The 26,744-nt window shown below is 49.3% G+C and overlaps 1 protein-coding gene across 2 annotated transcripts; it reads right to left on the bottom strand.

Annotated features, from left to right (window-relative positions):
- Nucleotides 1-7,516: 7,516 nt before the first annotated feature.
- Nucleotides 7,517-26,303, bottom strand: LOC119227046 (tenascin-like). 2 transcript variants are annotated; one of them, XM_037485492.2, is made up of 29 exons: nucleotides 25,967-26,303; nucleotides 22,139-22,679; nucleotides 20,874-22,001; nucleotides 20,344-20,607; nucleotides 20,121-20,236; nucleotides 19,539-19,692; nucleotides 18,600-18,869; nucleotides 17,345-17,530; nucleotides 17,152-17,241; nucleotides 16,769-17,044; nucleotides 16,123-16,524; nucleotides 15,325-15,561; nucleotides 14,617-14,895; nucleotides 13,300-13,572; nucleotides 12,887-13,168; nucleotides 12,529-12,801; nucleotides 11,766-12,083; nucleotides 10,949-11,221; nucleotides 10,634-10,753; nucleotides 10,404-10,547; nucleotides 10,183-10,302; nucleotides 9,730-9,873; nucleotides 9,520-9,650; nucleotides 9,296-9,428; nucleotides 9,063-9,214; nucleotides 8,882-8,978; nucleotides 8,651-8,812; nucleotides 8,296-8,459; nucleotides 7,517-8,179 (listed from the first exon to the last, which is right to left on the bottom strand). In XM_037485492.2, exons 2-29 carry the CDS (start codon nucleotides 22,620-22,622, stop codon nucleotides 8,069-8,071), a joined length of 6,783 nt encoding a protein of 2,260 aa, XP_037341389.2. In that variant the 5' UTR covers nucleotides 22,623-22,679; nucleotides 25,967-26,303; the 3' UTR covers nucleotides 7,517-8,068. The 2 variants fall into 2 exon arrangements, with proteins under 2 accessions (XP_037341389.2, XP_062414882.1); XM_062558898.1 differs by lacking the exons at nucleotides 10,949-11,221; nucleotides 11,766-12,083; nucleotides 12,529-12,801; ... (3 more) ...; nucleotides 15,325-15,561; nucleotides 16,123-16,524 and having other exon boundaries at nucleotides 7,522-8,179.
- Nucleotides 26,304-26,744: the final 441 nt, after the last annotated feature.

Genomic DNA, 26,744 nt, shown 5'->3' with positions numbered 1-26,744 from the left:
AAATGTGACCTCTGAGAAAGAAAAAAAAACCTCCACCTACAGGACGACGTCTCAAACTAAAGGAGAAGACCTGCGGTTACATGCTGCCGAGCGCATGCACCTGATTGTTAATCAATAACCGCCTTTGGCGCGACTGCCATCAAGGCAACGCAGGGGTTTAAGACCTTTGACCTTTAATAAAAGCTGATTCATAAAATACGATCCATTAAGGAATCATTAAAAGAAAGAAGCGCGGCAGACGGGAGGAAGGAGAATGCGGCGTCCAGGGGCCGCGTACATACATGTATATACATATACATACATACACACACATATATATATATATATATATATATATACTAGGGCCAGGACTCGATTAAAAATATGAATCTAATTAATTAGAGGCTTTGTAATTAATTAATCAAAATTAATCTCATTTTAATTGCATAAATATTTGACCTGAGAACAGTGAGAAGTAATTTTTTTCACATGGATTTTTATTTTTGTTCAACCAATTCCAGCAGACAAGTGTAGAAATAGCATATTTAGAAATATAGTACTTTCAGAAATTCAGGTAGCCTATAGGTAAGTAGACCTTGTGTAAACTAGGTTTTTTTAAGTAGACCAAAACTTTCAAGTACATTCAGAACATTGGTTATTTTTTCAGACGTGGACTTAGTTACCCTGGTCCTTAAACCAGTCATGTGGTGCAGCCTTCGTTCATGTTCACTGTGGTTTGTTGTCTGAAGTCATGGACGCTACTTGGTGCTCCAGTATAATCGGTCCTCCAAAACTCATCCAGTGAGAAACGTTCCGCGGTGCAAAAAATAAGTTAAAATGCGTAAAAAATGTTTAATGTGTTATTTTTTGTGTAATTAATTAATCTTAATTCACATTGTAATTAATTAATCGTAATTAACGCGCTAAAGTCCCAGCCCTAATTATACACATATATACACATATATACACATATATACACATATATACATATATACACATATATACATATATATACATATTATACATATTATACATATATATACATATTATACATATATATACATATTATACATATATATACATATTATACATATATATACATATTATACATATATATACATATTATACATATTATACATATATTATACATATATACATACACTCACCGGCCACTTTATTAGGTACCCCATGCTAGTAACGGGTTGGACCCCCTTTTGCCTTCAGAACTGCCTCAATTCTTCGTGGCTTAGATTCAACAAGGTGCTGGAAGCATTCCTCAGGGAGTTTGGTCCATATTGACATGATGGCATCACACAGTTGCCGCAGATTTGTCGGCTGCACATCCATGATGCGAATCTCCCGTTCCACCACATCCCAAAGATGCTCTATTGGATTGAGATCTGGTGATTGTGGAGGCCATTTGAGTACAGCGAACTCATTGTCATGTTCAAGAAACCAGTCTGAGATGATTCCAGCTTTATGACATGGCGCATTATCCTGCTGAAAGTAGCCATCAGAAGTTGGGTACATTGTGGTCATAAAGGGATGGACATGGTCAGCAACAATACTCAGGTAGGCTGTGGCATTGCAACGATGCTCAATTGGTACCAAGGGGCCCAAAGAGTGCCAAGAAAATATTCCCCACACCATGACACCACCACCACCAGCCTGAACCGTTGATACAAGGCAGGATGGATCCATGCTTTCATGTTGTAGACGCCAAATTCTGACCCTACCATCCGAATGTCGCAGCAGAAATCGAGACTCATCCGACCAGGCAACGTTTTTCCAATCTTCTATTGTCCAATTTCGATGAGCTTGTGCAAATTGTAGCCTCAGTTTCCTGTTCTTAGCTGAAAGGAGTGGCACCCGGTGTGGTCTTCTGCTGCTGTAGCCCATCTGCCTCAAAGTTGGACGTACTGTGCGTTCAGAGATGCTCTTATGCCCACCTTGGTTGTAACGGGTGGTTATTTGAGTCACTGTTGCCCTTCTATCAGCTCGAACCAGTCTGGCCATTCTCCTCTGACCTCTGGCATCAACAAGGCATTTCCGCCCACAGAACTGCCGCTCACTGGATGTTTTTTCTTTTTCGGACCATTCTCTGTAAACCCTAGAGATGGTTGTGCGTGAAAATCCCAGTAGATTAGCAGTTTCTGAAATACTCAGACCAGCCCTTCTGGCACCAACAATCATGCCACGTTCAAAGTCACTCAAATCACCTTTCTTTCCCATACTGATGCTCGGTTTGAACTGCAGGAGATTGTCTTGACAATGTCTACATGCCTAAATGCACTGAGTTGCTGCCATGTGATTGGCTGCTTAGAAATTAAGTGTTAACGAGCAGTTGGACAGGTGTACCTAATAAAGTGGCCGGTGTATATACATATTATACATATATATATATATATATATATACATATTATACATATATATATATATATACATATTATACATATATACATATTATATATATATACATATTATACATATATACATATTATACATATATACATATTATACATATATACATATTATACATATATACATATTATACATATATACATATTATACATATATATATATATATACATATTATACATATTATACATATATACATATTATACATATATATATATATATACATATTATACATATATATATATATATACATATTATACATATATATATATATATACATATTATACATACATATATATATATATATACATACATATATATATATATATACATATTATACATATATATATATATATATATACATATTATACATATTATACATATTATACATATATATATATATATACATATTATACATATTATACATATTATACATATATATATATATACATACATATATATATATATACATACATATATATATATATACATACATATATATATATATATACATACATATATATATATATATACATACATATATATATATATACATACATATATATATATATATACATACATATATATATATATATATACATATATATATATATATATATACATATTATACATATATATATACATACATATATATATATATATACATATTATACATATATATATACATACATATATACATATTATACATATATATATATATATATATACATATTATACATATATATATATATATATATACATATTATACATATATATATATATATATATACATATTATACATATATATATATATATATATACATATTATACATATATATATATATATATATACATATTATACATATATATATATATATATATATACATATTATACATATATATATATATATATATATACATATTATACATATATATATATATATATATATACATATTATACATATATATATATATATATATATACATATTATACATATATATATATATATATACATATTATACATATATATATATATATATACATATTATACATATATATATATATATATATATATACATATTATACATATATATATATATATATATACATATTATACATATATATATATATATACATATTATACATATATATATATATATACATATTATACATATATATATATATATACATATTATACATATATATATATATATATACATATATATATATACATATACATATTATACATATATATATATATACATATTATACATATATATATATACATATTATACATATATATATATACATATTATACATATATATATATATATACATATTATACATATATATATATACACACATACTGGGATTTTCACGCACAACTATTATTATCCTACTTTCAGCAGGATAAAGCGCCATGTCATAAAGCTGGAATCATCTCAGACTGGTTTCTTGAACATGACAATGAGTTTGCTGTACTCAAATGGCCTCCACAATCACCAGATCTCAATCCAATAGAGCATCTTTGGGATGTGGTGGAACGGGAGATTCGCATCATGGATGTGCAGCCGACAAATCTGCGGCAACTGTGTGATGCCATCATGTCAATATGGACCAAACTCCCTGAGGAATGCTTCCAGCACCTTGTTGAATCTATGCCACGAAGAATTGAGGCAGTTCTGAAGGCAAAAGGGGGTCCAACCCGTTACTAGCATGGGGTACCTAATAAAGTGGCCGGTGAGTGTATATATACACACACATATATATGTAATGTGCTCATCACGTTAATTTCACTAAGTGATCATTGAAGTCTTACTTTCTTCCCCGATAATTATTCATCACGCGGGGGGGGGGCCTCTTCAGCCGTCGCCGTGGAAACGCATCACTGCGCTGGAGCGCGGCGGTTTGAGCAGTTTCAGAGAGGAAACCGGTGGGCGCAGGACGGCGTTCTGCCTGAGCTCCTCTTCAACCTCGGCCTTTTGCGTCTGTGTTCATTTGTTATCGCATCGCCTGTTCTTTCCATTGACCTTTGACCTATTTTATTTTCCGCATGTTCTTTCCCTTGACCTTTGACCCAGGTTTCTTTTAGCTCCTTCCTGCTCCAGTTCCTCTGAACAGCTCGAAATCTCTTGGTTAAACAACGCAGCCTCTCGAGCAGCTGATGGATCCGCGTTCAGCCGTCGCCTCGCAGATGGGGATTTAGAAACATTTCAAATGTCAAAGGGCCGCAGAGGAGCCGACCTCGGGGTCAGAATGCCGGGGGGGGGTGGGGGCGGCGCTTTGTGGCAACGCTAATCCCGCCTCATCCAGTCGGACCCTAAAATAAACCCAGCGCTCTGAAGAATGAGCCGTAATCCCCGTCACCTACGAGCTGCTGTGCTGAGCGTCACAGTCACAGTGCTGCAGAGCCGAAAGCAGGGTGGGGGGGGGAGGAGGAGGGGGGGGGGGGGGGGGCAGATATCATAAAAGTATTTATGCAACATCGTATGCACACACAAACCCACGGGAGCAAAAAAGCTTTCAAATGTGAAAAACAGTGGAACATAATGGGATGTGCGTTAATAACTCAGAATTATGCAATGCTACGCTTGTAGCTTAGCATAAAGTCGAGGGGGGGGGGGGAAACATCTTGCCTGCCCCCGTCGGAATGTAAAATGAAATCCATGTACCTGCACCTCTACACACAAATTATGAGCAGGTTAATAATAATAATAATACTTTAAGTGCAACTCGTTTTGTGTGCAGATTAAACAAAGCGTAAAAACAAAAGCCTTCTTTTCCAGTCTCTATGCTAAGCTAAGCTAACTGGCAAAGTATTCAATGAAGGAAGTAGTTGATAAAAATGTAATAAATGCAAAAGTAAAAACGTATTTAGACTTAGCATGTTTAAAAATACCATTAAGCAACATGTAATTTCTCCTCACAGATCTATGCAGACGACACGCTCAAAGGTTTCTTTGTTAACATTTCGTTCTTGGACCCCAAATACCTGGAAAGTCCAGATGGCAACTTGATGAGGTAAAGAAATTGGGATCTGTGTGCGTGTCGGGAGAGCGATAAAGCAGCTTAAGGCGGTCATACGTGGGATCCGACATGCATGCTTTCAAACACGGCCGCAATCCTCTTACTGGACTCGACGCGCATCTGCAGCGACGTGATGAAATGCGTCTGAATGCAGAGCCACGAGAAGGCATCACAACAAACAACCACAGGGGCTGGAAAAGAGGCAAAGCTCTGAAGACCAAGCGATTCCCGCGGGGAGGGGGGGAGGGGAAGGGAATCCGGCCTGGAGGCGTCATGTGATCACTCGGCTTTTCTACACGCAAAGAGTCACATCGACGCGTTGTGATCAGATCCCTCCAGTGATGAACTAAACGAGTGAACCGGGGGGGGGGGGGGGTCCATGCGTGTGTGACGGATGGCTGCAGCCCGATCACAACGATCAATGACTGCGCGTCCTTCTGGATTAACAGAGTAACGTCCATGTTGTTTTAATCCCTGCAGGGGGACCGATTATCACAATCCTTGTATTAATCAACCGCTCAGTAACTTAGTTATTTATAGAACTTATTCGTTCCTTACAGTTCTGGGCATGCTGGGAAGTAGTTTCTAAAAAAGCAATGAAGCCAGATCGTTAAAATACTCTTAATACTAGTCAAAGTACCTTTATCACAATATAAACTACAAAGTCCATTTCAGTAGATAATTACATGATTTAGGAGCTACTTTAAATGTATTTTATTGACTTGTACTGCAGGGAAGTTTAACCAATAATGCTTCAGTGTATTTATGTTTTTTATATTAGTAAATGATTAGTAACCATTAGATTTTTTTCTGGATTTCCATTACAAAACACTGCTGTATCAGTTATTACACACACATTTAACTATTTATTTGCATATGAAGACTTCCACATTATTTTAGTGACATAAAATATACCACAGCACATGTGGTACACCATGAAAACACATTTTAAAAGACCATTCAATTATTCATGTTGAATCTCCGGGGCTGGAATACAATATTAAAAAGGTGTCTAAATGATGGCGGGGGGGGCGTAAGAGGAGCCGTCGCCCTCCATGATTTAGAGACTCTGCCCCCGAGGACCAATTCAAATATAGCACCGACTCTCGGGAACAAGTTTCCTTGAAAAACGCCGTGACGAAGGCAGGCAGGGGGGGTGGGGTGGTGGGGGGTTTCTCTGTAGGTAACGGACCTTTGCTCCTCTACCTTCTGTTGACAAACAGCCATCCATCCGACGCTGAACGTACCTTTAACTAATAATAACTAATAATAACGAATAAAACGTCATCCCGCTGAAGGCAGAAGGCTCCGAGCTGATAAAACGTTGTGCAAACACACAGTGTCACAACGTGGAGCCGTTCACAGAACTGTTGGCTAATTTTGGTTCCCTTGAACTCAGGGAGGGTCCTCGTGACCCCCCCAACCCCTGGCTTCTAACGTTAGTTACTCTCTCTAGTGAAGATACATGAGATGCTTCAGGGTTCATTTGATTTTACAACACAGGGTTCTGTGTTGTAAAAATCATAAATAAATGAATAGTTGAACCACTCAATCTAAACTGAGCTTAAAAGCATTTAAATCCTCACTTTATACACACAAACCCTGCCAATGCATGCGGTAACCTTAGCGGCTAAATGCTAGCATCGGCGCTCATAAAATGTCCACCTAGCGTCTTAGTATTTGCAGCCATTTAGTCACAAACTGAACGAAGCGTCATCAGGATCAATGAATCCTCTCGAGGAGGCGATGAGTCGACTGTGCAGACGGGAAATGAACATCTGTACGGTGGATTTGGGCTCATTTCGGCATGAAGGCCCAGCAGAAAGCGCGTGAATATATGGATTTCAGACTCGAGCCGTGACCCCCGAGGCCTTGTTTAAAAACATCTTTGGGGGGGGGGGAATTCGAGCTCCGCCATTGACATTCGTGGAAATCCAGGCCGGGAGTCATTTCTAAATGTGGAAAAGCGTCTTCTGAGAAACCTCCAGAAACCTCCTTCCGACCTCGAGGAGCAGCGGATGCTCGAGGAGGCTGGAACGCACCCGACGTGACGAGGGCGTCAAAACCAAAACACGCCACGAAGAAAAAGCATGCGGGGGGGGGGGGGGGTCGGTGGAATGAACGATACGTTTTGCAGTCAGAGGCGACGCTGCCACCAAGTGGCACCAACGTGTAAAACAACCTCTTTCCTCAAAGAGCTCACACACAACTATCCAACTAAGATCTTTTATTTGTATTGAAGGTTACAAAGAGTCTTTCTATCAAAAAAAAAGAAAAAAAATTAAAGTAGGAATTCAGTGGTATTAGTGGCCTCTTTGTAAATACATACTTCATAGAGTTCAGATAAATTGTGCCGGAGGAAATTGACATTTAATTAACTTTCAGTTATTTTAGGGGGTGTGACGCCCTCTGACTATGTGCCCGTTGACATGTTACCGCTTCAGTGGATCCACTTACACAATTCTACAAGGACTCCCCCCGTATGACGACATATGTTTGGCCCCAATGACACTCGTGTCCATTTGGGCTCAAACTCTTAAATATACAAAGCACACGTACGCAGCGGTTCCAAATTGGGACGCTACGAATGATTGATTAATGGCTGTTGGAAGTTATGGGGGGGGGTGGGGGGGTTCCACGGGTCTACGATCGTTTTTTTCTGCTTTCAATATTCCTGAAGTCGGCCGGCCTGATCTTCATCTCTGCGAACGGGATGGAGTGCTCGTGGCCCCTCCAGTGGAACCAGTTGATCCCCTGAGAAGCAAACGGGGGGGGGGGAGACATTCAACACGTCAGCGTCCCAGGGAATTCTAACGCGTGCGGGGGGGGGGGGGGGGGGGCAGCGGCGGCGTGACGTCGGACGTACGCACCTTGCTGTGGCTGTCGTCGCCGTATTTCCCCATGAGGTTGACGCGATGACAGTTTTTATACCAAAAGGCTCCTTTGTACGACAAGGCGCAGTTGGTGACGGCGATGTCGTTGTCGTTGTCGAAGGTGGAGAAGGGCCGGCCCTGGTGGTACGTCATGGAGTCGCCTGGGGGGGGGGGGGTGGAGGTGTAAAGGAGATGTTTGAGGGGGGGGGGGGTTAACGCTGCTTTTCCTGTAAGTGCGCTTTGCGTAAAAGCTAAGGGGAATTAGCTTAGCTTAGCATGAACAGCTATGCCAACTCAGAGTAGGCCTCGGGGGGGGGGGGGGGGGGGGGGGATCGTGCAGCGCGGGACCCACCTGCCGTCCCGCTGTACGCCCCCACGTGCAGTTTGTAGCGCGTCTTGGGCTCCGCGACGGTGAGCTTGTCGTACTGCGCGTAGGCCGACTCGCCGTTGTCCCTCAGGTCCACTCGCAGCTCGTAGTGGCCAGAACTCGTGATTTTATGGAGGTTGGAGAGACCTGCAGAGAGTGTGATGTGTGATGCGAGTCTGCAAATAATCAGATAAAGGGCCCAAGACGCTCTCTCACCCAGCCAGAACTCCTCGTTCATGTTGCCGAAGCCGGCCGTGTAGTTCTTCCAGTTCCTGAAGAATTCCAACTTTCCGTTCTGCCGCCTGAGGAAAACCTGCAGAGCGCCGAGCGCCACGTCATCATCGTGTCACTGAACATCAACCAACGGACCCCGGTGGGCGGCTTGATTTTCGCTCACCATCCACCCGCCGCCGTCCGTGGTCATGTCGCAGTACACCTGGACGGGCTGCCCCTGCTCCCCCCCCACGTAGACGGTGTGCAGGCCGGAGCTCGTCTCGCCGTTCAGCAAAACCTGGGCGCAGTCCTTCGGGCGTCTGTGCGGGCGTCCCACTGCAGGCACACGGCTTACGGTGAGTGAGGCGAACCGCGGCGCGCGTCCTCGGCGCCCGCGGCAGCCCTTTCCGTCCTTACCGGTGGTGAAGGCGGCGTCCGCGTGGCGACTCCTCTGGGATCCGGCGATGGCCTGCAGCCTCACGCTGTACTCCGTGGAGCCGGCCAGCTCCGCCATGACGTAGGAGGACGCCGTGGGGCTGAGCACCACCTCCTGCAGTTCATGAAGCGGTTTTGTTTCTTTATAACCGGTTTTCGTTTTACATTTGGTGTGAATTGGAGAGAGCGCCGGTCGGCCTTCGTACCCTGACAGCGCCGTCGGCCGGGTAGAAGCTGAGCGTGTAGCCGGTCAACGCCGCCTGCGGAGGCCTCCACGTGAGGGTCGCGCTGTCCGTTCCGACGTCCGAGGCCGTGACATCACGGGGAGGATCAACGTCTGGAACAACAACAACATGGCGTAGGTTTACGGATGATCAGGACGCAGAGGGGATCAGTCCACGTCCCGGCGGGCCTACCGGTGGTGAACTCCGTGCCGGCGGAGTCGCTCCGGCGAGCTTCCTTGGTGGCGTGCACGCCGACGGCGTAGCGGGTTGCGGGAACCAAGGAGCCCATCTGGAACGCCACCGTGTCCCCAGAAACGTGCTCCACCACGTGGGACACTGCGAAAGCAGGACACGCCCACCCATCGATTAACCACACGTCACACCAGGTGCGTGTCCATCACACACACACACACACACACACACACACACACACACACACACACACACACACACACACACACACACACACACACACACACACACACACACACACACACACACACACACACACACACACACACACACGTTTTGCTGTTTTACTGCTACTTTACTAAACTACTGCCATAGCGACGCATGTCCTTGTCTCAACCTGCTTACAGCTGGAGGGAAAAGTATAATAATATTTTAAATAAATAAATAACACACCGGAATCAGCGCTGTAGGTAATGACGTAGCCATCGACTGTTGCCACGGACGGTTGCCACAGCAACAGGGCCGAGGTGTCGGTGACATTAGCCATTCTCAGACCCTGAGGCCTGTCCAAAGCTGGAGGACACACACACACGATTACAATTTCCACGAATCGACTGAGATGCAGAAGTGTTGCGTAATGGAGGAAGACGAGGAGGAGGAGGAGGGAAGCCCACCTGTGATCACAGTGTCGGTGGTGGGGTCGCTCTCCTCGAGTCCCTTCATGGCACTCACGGTCACCTGGTACGTTTTCCCGGGGATCATGTCGGGCAGCAGAGCCTCGAACACGTCTCCGCCCACGGTGACCGACAGGGGGCTTCCTGTGGGGGGGGCACAGTGTAACATTAAAATGCGAGCTTAGTCGTTTGGTTTCTATCTGCCGGTGTCCACTGGTTGACCTTCCCACCTCCTTCGGGCACGTAGGTGATGCGGTAGCCGTCCACTGGGGAGCGAGGCGCGGACCAGTGGACCACGGCGGAGGAACCCGTCACGTCAGAGAAGCTGAGTCCTCTCGGGGTGCTCAGGCCTGCGGAGGAATAATAATTTTTTTTTAAAAAGGGTGAATTAAAGTGAAGATGACGCAAACAAGGAACTTGGGAGGCTCCCACCCGGGCGGGCGAGGCCTAGAGCGGGGGGGGGGGGGGGGGGCGGCGGAGAGGATCGGTGGTTAGTTCCCGGCTCACCGGGGGCCGAGGTCGACCTTTGACATGCGAGCGTGTACCTGTCTGGGCGAGCCCAGTGACCGGTTGGGAGCGCTGGTCCAGCGAGACGCCGTAAAGCTCTATTTCGTACTCCGTGCCGCTGGCGAGCCCCGTGAGGACCTTGGTCCGCTCGCCGCCCCCGGCGCCGTACTCTCGCGGCCGGGCCGCCCGCTTGGCGTCTCGTACTCGGATCACGTAGCGGTCGAACAAATCGCCGTCGGCCGCCCACGACAGACGGAAACCGTCCGCCGTGACGTCCGAGACGAAGAGATGCTCCACCTCCGGCTCGGCCTCTGGTTTGAAAAGGGGGGGTTGGAGGGGGTTCAACGACGAGTCGGCAGGCTTCAGGGTGGCGGTCGCGGGGGTTACGCTCAGGCGCCCGTTAGTGTAAAGAAAGTCAAGATGCTTTGTTTTAATGTAGATGTTTATTACACAGTCTTTGAAGGGAGGGGGCCGGCAGAGACGAGGCCCCCCATGCGTCTCCCGGGCAACCCGTGCATTCAAAGGCAATCGAACAAAAGGAGATTAGAGGTCAGACCGTTTCATGCTCAGAGTGTCGCGTTGTTATCGGTGTTTTCCAGCGTCTGATCGTCTGGGTTTTTTATTTTATTTATTTATAATCCAGCACGAAGGGAAGATGAAGTGAAGAAGCAGCTTAAATAAACTAAAAGAATCAGGAGATCAAAAGAAAAACACATTTCAAAATATGAAAACAGGCAAAAGACGCCTATTTTGGGGGGAGGCACGGGAGAAACATTCACACCTCTTCTTCGAACGAAGCAGACCCCCTTGAGACGGAATATAGACGGGATTTTCGGGAGCGCCGCGAGGCGGTACCTGTCGCAGCCACTGTGGTCAGAGGCCGGGAGAGGAGGCCCGACTCGGACACGCCGGTCAGCCGGACCTCGTAGCCTATGCCGGTGATGAGGCCCCAGACGTCCAGGTGGCTTTGGTTTCCTGGCACGGTGAACTCCTGAGGCTCCAGCAGCCAGCCGGAGTCTGTCACCACTACCTGAAAGTGCCTGAAGCCGCCACTAGAGGGGGCCGATTCCTCCTCCTTCTTCTCCTCCTGCTGCTGCTGCACCGCCCACGACACGCGGAAGCCGTACGGCGTTACGTTGGAAATAGTCAAGTTCTCCACTTTAGGCAAAGGAGCTGGAGAGGGTTTGATTTGGTTTTGTGTGGGAGGGGGGGGCACAAGAACCCGTCAGGAGGACAACGTGTGCAAAGATTGCAAAAGCATATCACAAAATCTGTTCTTCCCGTGAGAGTTATAAGATCTGAATATCCCCTGAATATTTAGTTTCGCATGCCACCTCTTTCAAAAAGGCCTTATTTTATAGCTTGGATTTAACATCTGGGTGAAAAAGATGTGACGCTTAAAGAGCTGCATCCCAAGACGAAAACACTATCACCAACATATTTTTAAGTCATGAACTGCAGCTAGTGGCCATTAGTGGTACTGCACCTTAAAACAGGTTTGTTTTTCGCTTTTGGCCCAAATGATCAAATCAATATTTACCCAGTAAAGTAACAAAGGACATTAACTCGATTTAAACTTATAATTTAGTGCATTAAGTCTAAATTGACAGAGAACTACCTGTGACGGCGTGGGCTAACACGGAGGGAGTGTGGCGCCCGTGAGAGACGCCATAGAGCTCGATATCGTAGGCCGTGGCGTCCGCCAGGTTAGCGACGGTAACGTTACGGGCCTCGCCGGGCAGCCTGAGCTCCAGCGCGTCGGACCGCCGCTCGCGGTCACTGACCCGGACGACAAAGCCGTCGAAGTGGCCCGACACGGCGCTCCAGGACAAGCTCAGGTTATGCGGGCTCACGGGCGCCGCGGCTAGGGGCCCCAACCGCGGGACGTCCTCTGAACAGGAAAATGAACAAACGGTTTGAATCACAACGTGCGTAGCCGCTATACAACGATGAAGGGTAGAGTGTAAACGCGATACCTGTCGTGGCCACGGCGAACAGGGGCGGCGTGCTCCGGCCGCCGGCGCTGGCGTAGAGCTTTACGTCGTAGCTCGTGCGCGCCTTGAGGCCGGCCATGACCGTGGAGCGCGCGTCCCCCGCCAGCGCGCGCCCCATCGCCTGCGAGGGCAAAGCAGACTCTCTGACTTCCACTATAAAGTTATCAAACGCCTTGCCGCCGCCGCCGCCGGCCCGCCACGACAGAGAAAACCTGTCCGAGGTAACGTTAGACACGACTAGCCCGGACAAATCGGGCTCCTCGGCTACAAGTGGGAGGGGGAGAGAAAAAAATATGAAATATGTTCATTGTTTGGACTGTTGGGCATGAAGGCTCCGAGGCGGGTCTGCAGTGCACGTGTGACAATAAATGACCCTGTGACCCCCCATCAAATACCTGTTGATGCGACAATACTGACGGGGCTGGTGCGGGATCCCTTGGAGGTGGCGTAGACGTAGGCTACGTAGTCGGTGCTGGGCCGGAGCCCCGTCACCTCCAGGGACTCTACGCCGCGGGACACGTTATATTCCTTTTGCTCCGTCAGCCAATCGGAATCGATCACCTCCAGGGTAAAACCGTCAAGTTCCCCTTCAGTGCCGTTCCAGGAGATTGTAAAGCTCTCTGACGTTAAGTTTGAAATATATAGTTTTCCAACCACTGGTTGGTTCACTGAAGGGAGAAATAATCGTTAGATTTTCATTAAAAAAAAAAAAAAAAAAAAAAAAAAGACTATTTGCAGAACACATTCTAAAAGAGGTAAATAAATGACTGAAAGCTGACTGGTTTGATTTGTCACATTAAAGCGTGTGACACTGGACCCACAATCCTGCCCATGAAGCTTGAATCATTAAATCCATGCATATGTTTTTGCATAAAGTTGTACATGTCCACTTGACTTTTAACAATCTTTGCAAACTATAATAATAATATATGTCAAAATAGCTGAAGAATACTGCCTGCACGTGTTTTTTAAGAATGTGGCAAAGGAACATAAACCGTATATAAAATATCTTTCATGCTCATGCAGAGATAAATTCTGTTGCAAAGCAGGAGAGAAACTTTTAAAATCGTATTTTCTTCGTGCGAGTCAGTTGATGCAAAACATGCAGCAGATTAATTTTTTTTTTACCTTAGTTGTTGTTGTTAAAAAGGAAACGAGGAGATTTAGATCGTAATCAGAATGGACAAACTCCTCTCAGAGGACTGACGGGGGGGGGGGGGGGGGGGCCTTGATTGTCACTGGCACCCGGGAGGCGTGCGAGCGAGTCCTCGAGCAAACGCTCCCTCGAGGCCAATCGATGACTCAGAGCGAGTGTTGATGGGATCGAATGAGACGGCCGCGCTGCGAGGGGTCGCTTTTGCTTTTGCAATCGTTGCAGCACATCAGCGTCAAACCGCCCCCCCCCCCCACCACGATGCAGAGGATGGTAGGGGCGAGGGGGCTTCATGCACTTTAGAACTGGGCTCTCAGTTCGACGGAAACAGCGGCCGGGGGGGGGGGGGGGGAGCAAAGAAAGGCTCGGGGGCCCAAACCAGAAATGAGGTTATTATGTCGCTCTCGCTTTCATGCAGCGGCGGCGGCGCGCGTCGTGCTTCGCAGACAACGACTGAAAGTTACATTTTAAAAAGAGAAGAGTGGGGGGGGGGCCTAAGAGGTTAAGAGGCCCCCCCCCCCCAAAAAAAAACAGCTGCAACGGTGCCAGTTGCAGGTACCTGTGGTGGCTTGGGTGTACTCGGGCTGCAGGAGGGAGCCGCGGTACCTGGCGTACAGGCCCACCAGGTAGCGGGTGTGGGGGCGGAGCCCCGAGAGGACCAGGCTGAGAGCGTCCCCGGACAGGCTGAGGCTCTGGCTCTCCTCCTCGTTCTCCAGGTTCGTCACCTCAATGACGAAGCCTTCAAAGTCCCCCCCGGCGGGGAGCCAGGAGGCGGTGAAGCCGTCCCACGTGATGTCAGAGGTGGTGAGGTTCACCGCCACGCGCCTCCTCGGCTCCTCTGGTAGATTGACAGATCAGAGAGGGGGGGGGGGGGTGTCAACCGAGACGGACGGCAGACATGAGTCTGGCATGTTAAGCCTCGCGATGAGAAGTTGGGCCACATAGCCACGGAAATCAGGATTAAAGTGTAAATAGCAACAACCCAACGGGAAAAAGTATCAGAAAAGTTTGAATTATCCTGAATATTTATGTAATGTTGTGATTTTGACTCTAATCTACATCCTTAATTTTGAAGAAATAATATCTTGACTTGACACAATGTTATAATTCATCTAGGAGCCATAAGGGATGAAAGAAAATTGGCTCTCATGATAAAAAGCAGCCATCCTGAAATGTTTAGAATATGAAAAAGTAAAGATGATGATGACGGCGACGTGTTGTGACGAAGGCCTGCAGACAGGGAAGAGGAAACATCTGCTCCGTGTACCTGTGGTGGGAAACACTAAAGATCGCTCCCCTTGCAATGTGATATCATATCGCGTGGGGGAGGACAATCCCTCCACACCCGGTTGCGTGGTCACATGATCCCCCGAAACGTCCACCGGGCCAGAGCTCTCGCCGGAATTGGGGGGGTTTGGAAGAAGGGGGGGATCTGCGCTTTGAGCAGCTGTTGTGGCATCTTGGACGCTCAGCATGAGCACATCTGGAGAGGTGGGCTCGGGTGCTGGTGTGAATAAAAAAGTGCAGGTTGAATGAACGAATCGGGTTAAAAAGAAGAACAAACGCGTTAAGTCCAAATGACTCGGTCCTTAATAACCTCATTCTCTCATTTCCTCGTCTCTTATCACATTTCTTCGAGGACCGCAAACCTTTGTCATCAAGCAGCAGCTGGGCATTAATGGCTCCGGAGTCAGCGCCATTAACGCTTTGAAGCCGTCTGGTAGTCCACCGGAGCGGAAGTGCACAGGGGTCTTCAAGTGGACGTTGAGGCCATGCACAGCCATTTTTGGTTTCCTGCCGTTCTAAAAGACCTTCAGAGTCACTTTCCCTGCATGCGAGTGACGTACGAGGTCATTTTCGGCTGCACGGTCGTTAATTTGTGAAGGTAAATGCAGGCGATGAGTGATGCACATGGAATTGCCTTTTAGAGGACGAAATGCTTGCTCAGATGAGTTGTTCTGTTTGCTTTCATCACGTCATGCCGGCATGCAAATCATACCCCAAAAACAACTCCAAGCAACCCCCCATACCCCAAGAGTCCGTAAACTAAAAGACAAGCTTATACCTGTGACAGCGACAGCTTCAAGTAGCGCAGATCTTTGGCTACCAGTAATCCCATAAAGTGTTATTTGATATTCGGTGGACGCATTCAGGCCCCGGACGCTGGAGCCAGTGGCCTCTCCAGGGAGCCGGGCCTCGCTCGCATCCCACAACGCCCGAGCGTCTTTACACTCTACCGCCAGACTACCGTGGACGCCGCGAGCCTTTAGCCTCCACGTGAGGTCAAATCCGTCGGGCGCGACGCCCGAGACGGTCAGCTCCCCGAGCTCGTCCTCGGGCTCCGTCCCGACAGAGATCGGGGACTCGGAGGGGTCTAAGAACGCGGAGCTAACGGCATTGTCCTCCGAGCCTCTGGGAGACGAGCGCTCGCGGTCGCCCGAGTCAGCTAAATAAAACGTGAAAGAGGCTACAAGGAAAAAAAAAAGAGGCACAAATCAAGAGAGTGTCGCATTTTGCGTTCATTGGCAGCTTCAAATCTCTGAATGCAACACAATGCTGAATGAACACTCATTTTCATACATCTACACCTCTGAAGAAATTGGTGCAGCAGACTTTGCTGGAGGAATCAGTTTTCCTCCTTTGCGAGGCATGCGTCATTATTCCCAGCAACATACTGCGGGGGTGGGGGGGGGGAATAGATCCGTACCCACCTGTGGATGCAGATACAGTGACCGGTGGGCTCCTCTTGAGCCCCCTCTCCGCGGCCAAAGTCAGGTTGTAGCTCATCCCGGGAGTCAGGCCGGACAGGACGTAGCTGGTGGCCGTGGCGGGGATCTCCACCTCGCCGACCGGGCCGTCCCCCCCCCCGGAGGAGGAGGAGAACTCCAGCCGGTAGGCGCCCACTCGGGCACGAGGTCTCCGCCACCTCAGGGAGAGGGAGGTCTCCGTGGACTCCGTCCCCTCCAGGTCCGTAGGGGGGTCGATATCTGACGAGAAAAAAAAAAAAAACAGCAGGCGCGTGAAATTGCCTTCATTTTGTGTGTGTGTCGGAAGGGGGGGGGGGAGGGGAGGAGAGGGGGGGGGCTGTTCTCACCGGTTGCAGCGTTGGTGGTGGCGGGGAGGCTCTGCCTCTCGTTCTTCGTGGCGGTAACACCGATCCCGTACTCCGTGCCCGGGTGTAGCCCTGCGACGCGGGAGAAACGGAAAAGGGGGGTTAGCCGGGGGGGGGGGGGGGGGGGGGCGTGGCCTCACACCCGGCGCGGCGTGGCGGCGGGGGGGGCCTTTACCGGTGATGGTGGCTCTGGTGGTTTGTCCCGGGCCTCGTGGGAACAGCTCCTCCCCGTGGGTCGCTCCGGAGATGGGGCTGTACTTCACCAGATAGCCGCCGGCGTCGGCCCGGCTGTTGGTCCACTCCAGGGTGACGCTGTCCTCAGTCTGGGACACGGCCCGAAGGTCCACGGGGGGGTCCAGGGCTGGCGAGCGGGGGGGTAAAAAGCAGAGGTGGGAACAAGTCACTGCTAGGCAAGTCACAAGCAAGTCTCAAGTCATTGCCCTCGAGTCCCGAGTCAAGTCGAGTCAAAGACGAAGCAAGTCCCAAGTCGAGTCACAAGTCACAGCCAACAAGTCTCAAGTCGAGTCACAAGTCGTTCCATTATATTTTCGAGTCATTTCGAGTCCTTTTATTATAGTGGGGACGGGGAACCCTGGGTGATGGTGCGCTGCCTCACAGACCTAGACTACGAAGGGAAGGGTAATGGTGGATCGACTGTGACTGTGTTATAGTACTGTAACGCTCACCCCAATGCTGCAGCGTAAATAAGGAGGCGATGACTGGCTTGCAACTCCGCTGCATTTATTTATATAAAACAACTCAACTTCGGTCACTGTTGGCCGTCACCACGCCGAACGAACACTTCCGCATACACGGCCCCCCAAAACTCGGGTTGTCTCGCGTAACTACAGCTGGTAACGGAGCATAACGTGAACACATGCAACATCTGCATAACTGATTAACTAATAACTTTAACTCAGCTCATTACAGTACTTTAAAACGGACGTTGACATAATGTTGGCGAGGATTTCCATCGGAGTCTGAATCCGGGTTCAAAAATCCCGATTTTTGTAACCATGAACGAGCTGTCTCGTTGATACGGTCAAATGGACTGCAGTGATTGGATGTCGTGCAGGCAGCGCGCGCTCTCTGCATACAGGTGGCGCACATTTTTTGACAGATGCAGATAAACAGAGCGGCGCGGTGGTGTGAAAATGTTTTCCCCAGTTTTCATGGGAAGTAGCAAGTCTTCTCGAGTCAAAAGGCTCGAGTCCAAGTCAAGTCACGAGTCATCGGTGTTCAAGTCTAAGTCGAGTTGCAAGTCTAAGTCGAGTTGCAAGTCTTGTCGTGTCGAGTCTCAAGTCATCAAATTCATGACTCGAGTCTGACTCGAGTCCAAGTCACATGACTCGAGTCCACACCTCTGGTAAAAAGAGCTCACGGTTCTCTCCGGACTGTTAAAGCGAATATGCGACCCCGCCGGGACTGACCTGTGGTGAAGGTGGCGACGGCCGGGTGGCTGCTGAGGCCCCCGCTGCTGGAGACCAGCGACACCTTGTACTCGGTGTCCGGCCTCAGGGCGCCGAGGCTGTGCTGCTTGTCCGCGGGGGGGACGTCCACTCTGGTTTTGTCCGAGGGTTCGGCGCTGGGACCGTAGACCATGGCGAGTCGGTCCGTGGGAGACGCCGGCTGGGACCAGACGACCAGAGCGGAGGAGTCCGTCACGTCCTTCACCTCCAGCTGCCGGGGGCCGTCAATCTCTGGGGGGGGGGGGGGGGGGGGGGGGTGATGACGTATGCATTAAGCTTATTTTATTTCTTTTCCTCTAGAAGGAATGACGTAGCTTCTAAATAGTCACAAATCAAGAAACGTCTCAGTCTGCTGCGTCGGTGTGAGACATTAACTGTCCTGCCAGTTCTTTCCCCTCGTGAGAGTGGACTCTGCTCTCATAACAGAAAGCAATAACTTGGGTCAGAAAGGCCGACGCCATCATGAAATATTACGCGTGTTCCGCTCTCACTCGTTCACATGTGGAGGAGACATATTTCCTCCTTGTAAAAAAGGACCTCTGAGGATCTAAAGGTCACGAAAGGTTCAGAATTACCACAATCCTTCATTTCTGGAAGCCACGTCTAGTTCAACTGCGACAAATAAATTACAACAGCGATGAGAACGACTTAACGGCTTTTCCACACACGATAAAAACGGTTTGACCGACTATAATGTGGTAATGCAGGAGAGTCGTTGCTCTTCTGTTAGACAGAACTATGGAGAAGTAGGAGGGATTTCCTGTTATCCTCTTCTTTTCATTATGGAATTTCATAGTATTGATTTGAAACTGGATAATTTGAAACATTTATGATCTCACCGTTTCATTCTCAATATTACAAAGTGCTGAGATAATGTTTGTCTATGAGCGTGAGACTCACTGGTAGTGACTCTCTTGGATGTCTGGGGACCTCTGGTGTTGTTCTTGACGACGTTGATGGAGACTTCGTACTCCTGACCCGGCCCGAGGCCTGACTGGACAAACCAGTTTTGAGAAGGCGGAAGCGTGCTCGCCACTTTTCCATTTTCTTCCTTCTGCAAGGACACAAAATGTAAAACATCCTGTTGAGGACTGGAGAACACATGACAAGACGTTCTTTAAGAACAATCCAGCTACCACACGTTGATGAGGACAGAGGACTACATCAGCCCATTAACACCAAGGTCCTCAAAGGACATACATGTCCTAAAGAAATGCATGAAACCTCTGCAGTATAATTTAAAAAGGCCTCCCACTTATCAGCTGGCAAAGTAATTCATTTCCTAACCATGAATTCCAGACCTCGCCCTCACTGGGTTTCTTTTTTTTTTCTCCACATGTCAGAGCAATTTGAAATGGTTAGCACTGAAATAAATCCATGTTTCGCAGAGCCTTCCAATAAGCCGGCTCGGCTTCAACGCGTCTCACTTTTCGCCGCGTCGCTTAATAAAGTCCCGGGGCGAGCGGAGACGAGCAGACTGACCGTGTTGCGGAAATAGATCTCCCAGCCGTCAAAGGGGACGTCCAGCTGGTCCCACGTCACCTTCACCGAGCTCTCTCTCACCGATTTGAATATCACGCCCTCCGGCCTGGGAAGCTCTGGAAGGACGGGAAACAAAAACATCGCCATCGTCAGCCGAGCCACGTCGACTTGGCTTCTCTCCGGTAACTGACCTCCAACCGGCGTGAAGGCGGCCGCGACCTACCCGTGGCCACCCTGGCGCCGACAGGCACGCTCGTCTTGTTGCTCAGGACGGCGTAGACGTTGATCTGGTACTCGATGCCGGGTTCGAGCCCTTTGACGGTGGCCGCCGTCTCGTCCCCCGGCACGGCGAGCTCCATGTGAAGGCCGCCGGGGCCGGTGGGCGCGTAGGTCACGAGGTACTCCGTCACCAGCATCTCGTTGTTCCACGACAGCGCCACCGTGTCAGAGGTCACCTCGCCGACACTCAGGTCCTTTGGAGGAGACACTGAGGGGGGGGGGGGGGGGGGGGGAAGAGCAAAGGGGGCGTTGACTTGGACGTGTCCTCATGCCTTTAAATCACTACACAGAGTGAATGCAAACTCCAGAGACACATCTGGCAGCAGTGTGAAAAGAACAAAGTGCAAACCCAAAGGCCTCTTTCATGTCGACTGAAACGGTTTCTCTCCAGATGAGTGAGTTTTGTGAATGAGAAGAAATGACATCACTCTGGGGTCAGATTTCTAGTGAACTCGTTTCAGGCCGCGTTCTCACCTCCTGAGCAGTCGTCCCCGATGAAGCCTTCGTCGCAGACGCAGCGGCCGCTCTCGCAGCGGCCTCTGTCCTGGCAGCCGTCGAGGCAGCTCAGCTGCGCGCAGCTCTCTCCCTCGTAGCCGCCGTCACATGCGCAGCGCCCGTCCACGCAGCGGCCCCTGCCGTTGCAGTTCGCCGGGCAGGCGAGCGCCGAGCAGTCGTCTCCCGAGTAGCCGTCCCGGCAGACGCAGGCGCCGCCCACGCAGCGGCCCCGCGCCAGGCAGTCGTTGGGGCACGCCTTCCGGCCGCAGTCCTCCCCGGAGAAGCCCTCGTCGCAGACGCACTGCCCGTCCGCGCAGCGGCCGCGGCCTCGGCAGCCGCCGGGGCAGCTCAGCTCGCCGCAGTCCAGACCGGCAAAGCCAGCGCGGCACGCGCAGCGGCCCTCCACGCACTCGCCGCGCCCGTGGCAGTTAGAGGGGCAGGTCCTGCCGCCGCAGTCCTCCCCGGCGAAGCCCTCCTCGCACACGCACTGGCCGTTGAGGCAGCGGCCGCGGCGCAGGCAGTCGCTGGGGCAGGAGAGCTCGGCGCAGTCGTCGCCCTGGAAGCCGACGTCGCAGGCGCAGCGCCCGTTGACGCACTGGCCGCGGCTGTTGCAGTCGTTCAGACACGCCAGCTGGCTGCAGTCGGCGCCCTGGTAGCCCGGGTCGCAGATGCACATCCCGTTGAAGCAGGTGCCCCGGTCGTTGCAGTCGTTAGGGCAGGCGAGCCGAGAGCAGTCGTCTCCGCTGAAGCCGGCGGCGCAGACGCACGCGCCGTCCGCGCAGTAACCGTTGCCGCGGCAGTCGTTGGCGCAGGTGCGCTCGCCGCAGTCCTCCCCGCCGTAGCCGGCGTCGCAGCGGCAGGTGCCGTTGTGGCAGAGGCCGCGGCCGTGGCAGTCTTTGGGGCAGGCGAGCTTGGTGCAGTCGGAGCCCGTCCAGGGTGCGTCGCACATGCAGCCCCCGTCGACGCAGCGGCCTCGCTTCCGGCAGTTACCGGGACACTCGGGTTTGGTGCAGTTCGGTCCCTTCCAGCCCGGCTCGCAGACGCAGCCGCAGGTTTCGGCGCTGTAGTTTCCGTGACCGTGGCAGTAAGGTTTGGTTGCCACCTCGCCTTTGATAAGAAAGTTAAAAAACAATTACACTTATACTTATTCAATTACAAGGTTCAGGTTGATCTTCTGATGTCAGCCATTGTCTTATGATTTCAGAAACCACTCGAGTTCGCCGCGTGGTTCAGTTGAGACCTACCCGTGACCTGAGCGCCGCAGCAGGCGGCGGCGGCGCCGTGGCACTTATCTCTCAGCGCCGAAACCTCTCCCTCCAGCATCTCCAGGCGGCTCATGAGGTCCTTCAGGCCGGGCAGGTCCTCGCTGCAGCCACAGGCCCGCCGGGGTACGTTGATGCGGTGGGTGAAGACGATCTGGTTCTCCCCGTCGACCGCGTGCTCGACGGGGTGCTGGGCGGCGTGCTCGCCCGCGTCCCGGGGACGAAGCCTCGCGCCCTCCGGGGCGTCCAGGTCCACCGAGCACAGGGAGCTGGCGGGAACGTTGATGTTGTAGACGTGGCTGAAGACCAGGGGCCGCTCGGCGCTCGGCAGCGTGAGGTTGTGTTCTTCGGCGGGTTGCGGAGTCTGACGCCGATGACGTAGGATTTTCTTCACGAGCCCGGCGTCCGATGAGCTGAGCAAGGCGGCGAGGAGGAGGAGGCATCTCAGAGCGCCTCGCGTACCCATGCTAATAAATATTTGAGCCTCTGACCAAAGGCCAATCCTTAGTTAAGGGGAAGAGTTCTGGAAAACAGAATGAAAGGGATTTAATCACTCACACGCATGCAATGATTTGGCAATTCATCAATAAATAATTAATAAAACCAACCGTCAGATCCAACAACTGACCGACTGAGTTGATGTGAGGTGTAGCAATACCGCATGTACCTTCCCAAAACCAAAGCGGATACATGATCTGATATAACAAGCCCCAAAAGGTTTTTTAAGCTGAACCAAATGTACTCATTATTGGACGGAATCCAACGTTAAGCTATTAGGAAGTAAAAGAAAACCTAAGATTTTACTGCAGTTTTCTAACTCCCACTGCGACAAATGACATTGAAATGTGTCGGGTCCATAGGAACCAGGAGCCCTTCACACTACGCAAACTGACTCCTGGCATCGCTGTGGCCCACCCAAGTGTTTCCTTTTGTCGTCTAATTATTATTTACTGTTTGTGCTAGATTTCTAACTCAACACCACAAGGGTAAAGAGAGAAGCCGTTAAAACCCAGGCATCCACAGCTGTGCTGGCACGTCCATGCCCCCCCCCTTCACAGTGCACATATATGAAGAGCCCCTGCACATGTGTAGCGTGACACGGCATACGGGACGTACCGGACTGCGGCCTCCTGCTCCCCCCCCCCCCTGATGAGGTCGTCAGCTGGACATTAAGAGCGCTGCAATTTGTGGGAGCCGAAGGAGAACTAATGACAACCTTCTTGCTCAGGCGTGGGAAAGCCTGCCTGGAGTCTCCAAAGCGGATCCGAGGACGCATGCTGAAAATCAATTGAACAGACCGACCGAGTGAGTCGGTGCCTCGGGTCCACGCGCCTGCCATGTCTGGCAAATGTCTATGAAAAAGGGGGAGTTTCTTTTCGGATGTCAATGATGCAGGATTTCCTTTGGGTTTTGGTAGCATCTGACATGCTCAGGTTCTCATGAAGGCTTGTGGAAGCTTTGTTGAGACCATGACGGGCCTAAAAATATACACAACACTACACTGTGCGTTCACAGTATGAAATCCCTTTTCCCATCTCAGAGTTCCCCCGCTTGCCATCACGTGAAATTAAAACCAACCAACAGCCGCCATGGGAATCTCTACCATCCATCCCAAACAACTCTGAACACCTTGCAGAATATCAGAATCTAAAGTAAGTGCACATTGGGCCTGTGTGAATTTATCCATAGTTCCAAACTATGAAGGAGCTCTTTACATTGTGATGTTTTCTTTCGAGAGAAGCAGCAGAAACAGAAGCAGGAAGACAAATGGTTTCCTTCTTTGTCACCACAGTGTTCCCATCAAACCCCTTCCCTCCCCTTTTGAGCCAACCTCATTCTGCCCAGATGTAAACCTGCGCTTGAGTTTCACAAGTCCTCGCACATCTGGCCAGTGGTGGGATTAAAAGGTGAGTTGGGGCTGGTGTTGTAAATCAGGAAACCGCCTGAATGGTTCTTATCTGCTTCTAGGGAACCTTACAAGACACAAAGAGACATAATTTGCAGCCTACGAGGTCAAAAGTGAATGCTATAAAAACTCCTCAGCACCTTTCAGCTGAAGTCTCCAGAGCTTCAAAGCGGCTTTTTCGGGGGGTTTCCAATACCTGAAGTACGATTTATTTGCAGCGTTTCATATTGTCGGCATAATGTCTCCAGTAAAAAGCCACGGAAACATCTTTTGGAGGAGACTAGGGACAGAGGACGTCCCATGTGACTACGGAACATGGGAAGACAATTTGGAGCGATAAATTGAAATAAATATAAGCTGTTCTCTAAGCTATAATCCAGAATGGCTGTAGCTTTAAACCTCTTCCCTCATGCTGGCAGCCAGAGGGGAACTTTTCAGCGTGAAAAAGAGAAACTGGAAATGTTGGCCCCGCACTGAGGACATCTGCTTTTCTTAGTCAAAGAAAAGAAGAATTTATTTTTAGAAAAAAAAGGCACTGAGGTTCTTATTTGGGGTCCAGGTGAAAAGGTGCAGCCAGCTGAAGAGTGACGAGGGTGTGGGGGGGGGGGGGGGGAACAGCAATGGCACCAGCTCGTTGCACTCCCAACAGATGAGGTGAGGTGTTCCTTTAGGGAGAATAAACCTGAGCTTTATGTGAACAGGAAGAAGACAATTTACAATCACAGGGTCGCGCCTCAATCAACGACTCAAGAGGTTCAAGATTTGTAAAAAGGAGACTTGTGTTTCTTATTAGCAGAAACGATTGATGGATCAATGCAAAATCAAAAGATTTTGATAGTCTGCTATTAAATCCCTAAAAAACAGTTGGTTAAACTTTACAAATGTGATGATTTGCTTCTTCTTTCATCAGTGAAATCAATCTCTTTGGATTTTGGACAAATCCAACTATATATAATAAAATACAGCGTATCTGTTGTTATTCTGCATATCGTAATATGCAGTCAAAATATTTGCAATCAGATACTTAGAAAACAGCCCCACTGATCAACACGCCTCAAATATACTTATTCAGGATATTCTGTGAACAAACCTGGTCGCTCAGCAGACCCTGCGCTCCCACGCGTTTCCACCTGAGATGCCACAGAAGCGTGAGGCCGGGAGCGCACGGGGGTCACCCAGTGGTCACGCAGAGGGAAACGCAGGTTTCTGTTCCAGGGAGAGACTTCTTGTGAAAGCGGCGGCGAGACGAGGGAGGAACTGGATGATCATGGTCCTCCTCAGCCGAAACATCCACAAGCTAAACCCCCCCCCCACCACCCGGGCTTGCGTTGCCATTAAGCAGAGCTAATGGACTGCGTGGATGGAGTGGTTATTTTCCCCCCCCTCCTCCTTGCCCACAGCGGCGGTTGCTGCCGTGCACTTTTCCCTTTAATTGAATCTCAGTGATGGAAAAACGAAACACAATGAAAACAGAACTGCATTGCAGAAGGTTAGTTGAAGCGAGCTGCAAAACTGCACCACAGGAAGCAGACACTGCAGGCACACAGCTTGCACTCAAACCAGTGCATTCTTATTTTTGGCGTATCGATCCACGACCTGACAGAAATTTGAGAGAATATTTTTGGCTGCCGATTAAAGCTTCCAAAAGTTCTACTCCCTCAGCAGTGAGCTCTGATCCTGCATTGTTTGCTCTGTGTGTGTGTGTGTGTGTGTGTGTCTGACTGAGGAAGGAGTTTCAGTGCACAGAATGTACAATCAATGCCTCGTGGTGTCATAGTAACCTGCAGCACCCTCCTAAACAAAACGCTATGCAACCACTACTGAACACACCTCGATTATGAATACAATTATCCAAGGAAAAGTCAAGAAAATTGACTTTTTGTCACACGAGTACATCCACCCACCTGTCAGCCGCCCTCGCAGGTCGGATGAGGCGCTCCTCAGAGTCGTCGCGCACTCGTTGAAGTCGAGAAGAAGAAAAAGAAGAAAAAAAAATAGATGCTTTGCTCTCGTTGAGACCGCAGCCTCTCCAGCGAGGTGGCAGCTCCCGTCAGTCAGCGCTTTTACTGAGACGGAGAGAGAGAGAGAGAGAGAGAGATATCTTTTAAAGTGTGAGCAGTAGTTTAGGTCAGACCCCCATTTGCTTAAACTCCAACCCTTAAATAGCCATCATTCTCCCTCCCTGCGCTGCTCTTTCTTCCCTCCCTCTGCTGGAACTAATCAGGGCTGCTGCCTCCGAATGAGATGCCGGCGTTACTGCGAGTCGTGACGCAGCCAGCAGCGGTTGGGCCGGAAAATTAAAAAAGGAGGCAAGCCGGGGAATGAGAGGAAAGTGAAGTCCGAATGTAGACAGCAGGACAGACGGGACATTTTCCTTCAATGGCTTTGCAAAGAGTAAAAAATAAAAATAAAAATCACATTTGAGGAAATCCCTACTGAAAACTACTCTTCATTTCCACACTTTTCAGGAATCCGTCCCAGCGCGAGTGTTTCTGCCGCTCTGTCACAGTGATGGATGCCCACAGCAGCTGAAGCCACATTTCATCATCGCAGTGCATGCAAGCAATGTTAATCGAATAAATCTGGGGCACATTCTCAGATTTGAAGAGTTCCAGGGATCGCCTGGTTGGTGATGCATGCGTTAGTAAAAAAAAAAAGTGAACAAAAAAAAAAAGATAAGTG

This window comes from Pungitius pungitius, chromosome 18, assembly GCF_949316345.1.
Source record: "Pungitius pungitius chromosome 18, fPunPun2.1, whole genome shotgun sequence".
NCBI lineage: Eukaryota > Metazoa > Chordata > Actinopteri > Perciformes > Gasterosteidae > Pungitius > Pungitius pungitius.
Note: the sequence above shows the minus strand (reverse complement) of the source record. Positions and strands in the feature narration are given on the sequence as shown.

Excerpts from the sequence above, each read along its gene's own strand:
- LOC119227046 (XM_037485492.2), bottom strand. The coding sequence starts at position 22,622 with ATGGGTACGCGAGGCGCTCTGAGATGCCTCCTCCTCCTCGCCGCCTTG. Across the intron at positions 12,802-12,886 it reads GTTCGCCGTGGCCACGACAG|AGGACGTCCCGCGGTTGGGG; the intron begins GTATCGCGTTTA and ends TTTCCTGTTCAG. Across the intron at positions 8,979-9,062 it reads CGGACGGCGGCGGGTGGATG|GTTTTCCTCAGGCGGCAGAA; the intron begins GTGAGCGAAAAT and ends GGCGCTCTGCAG.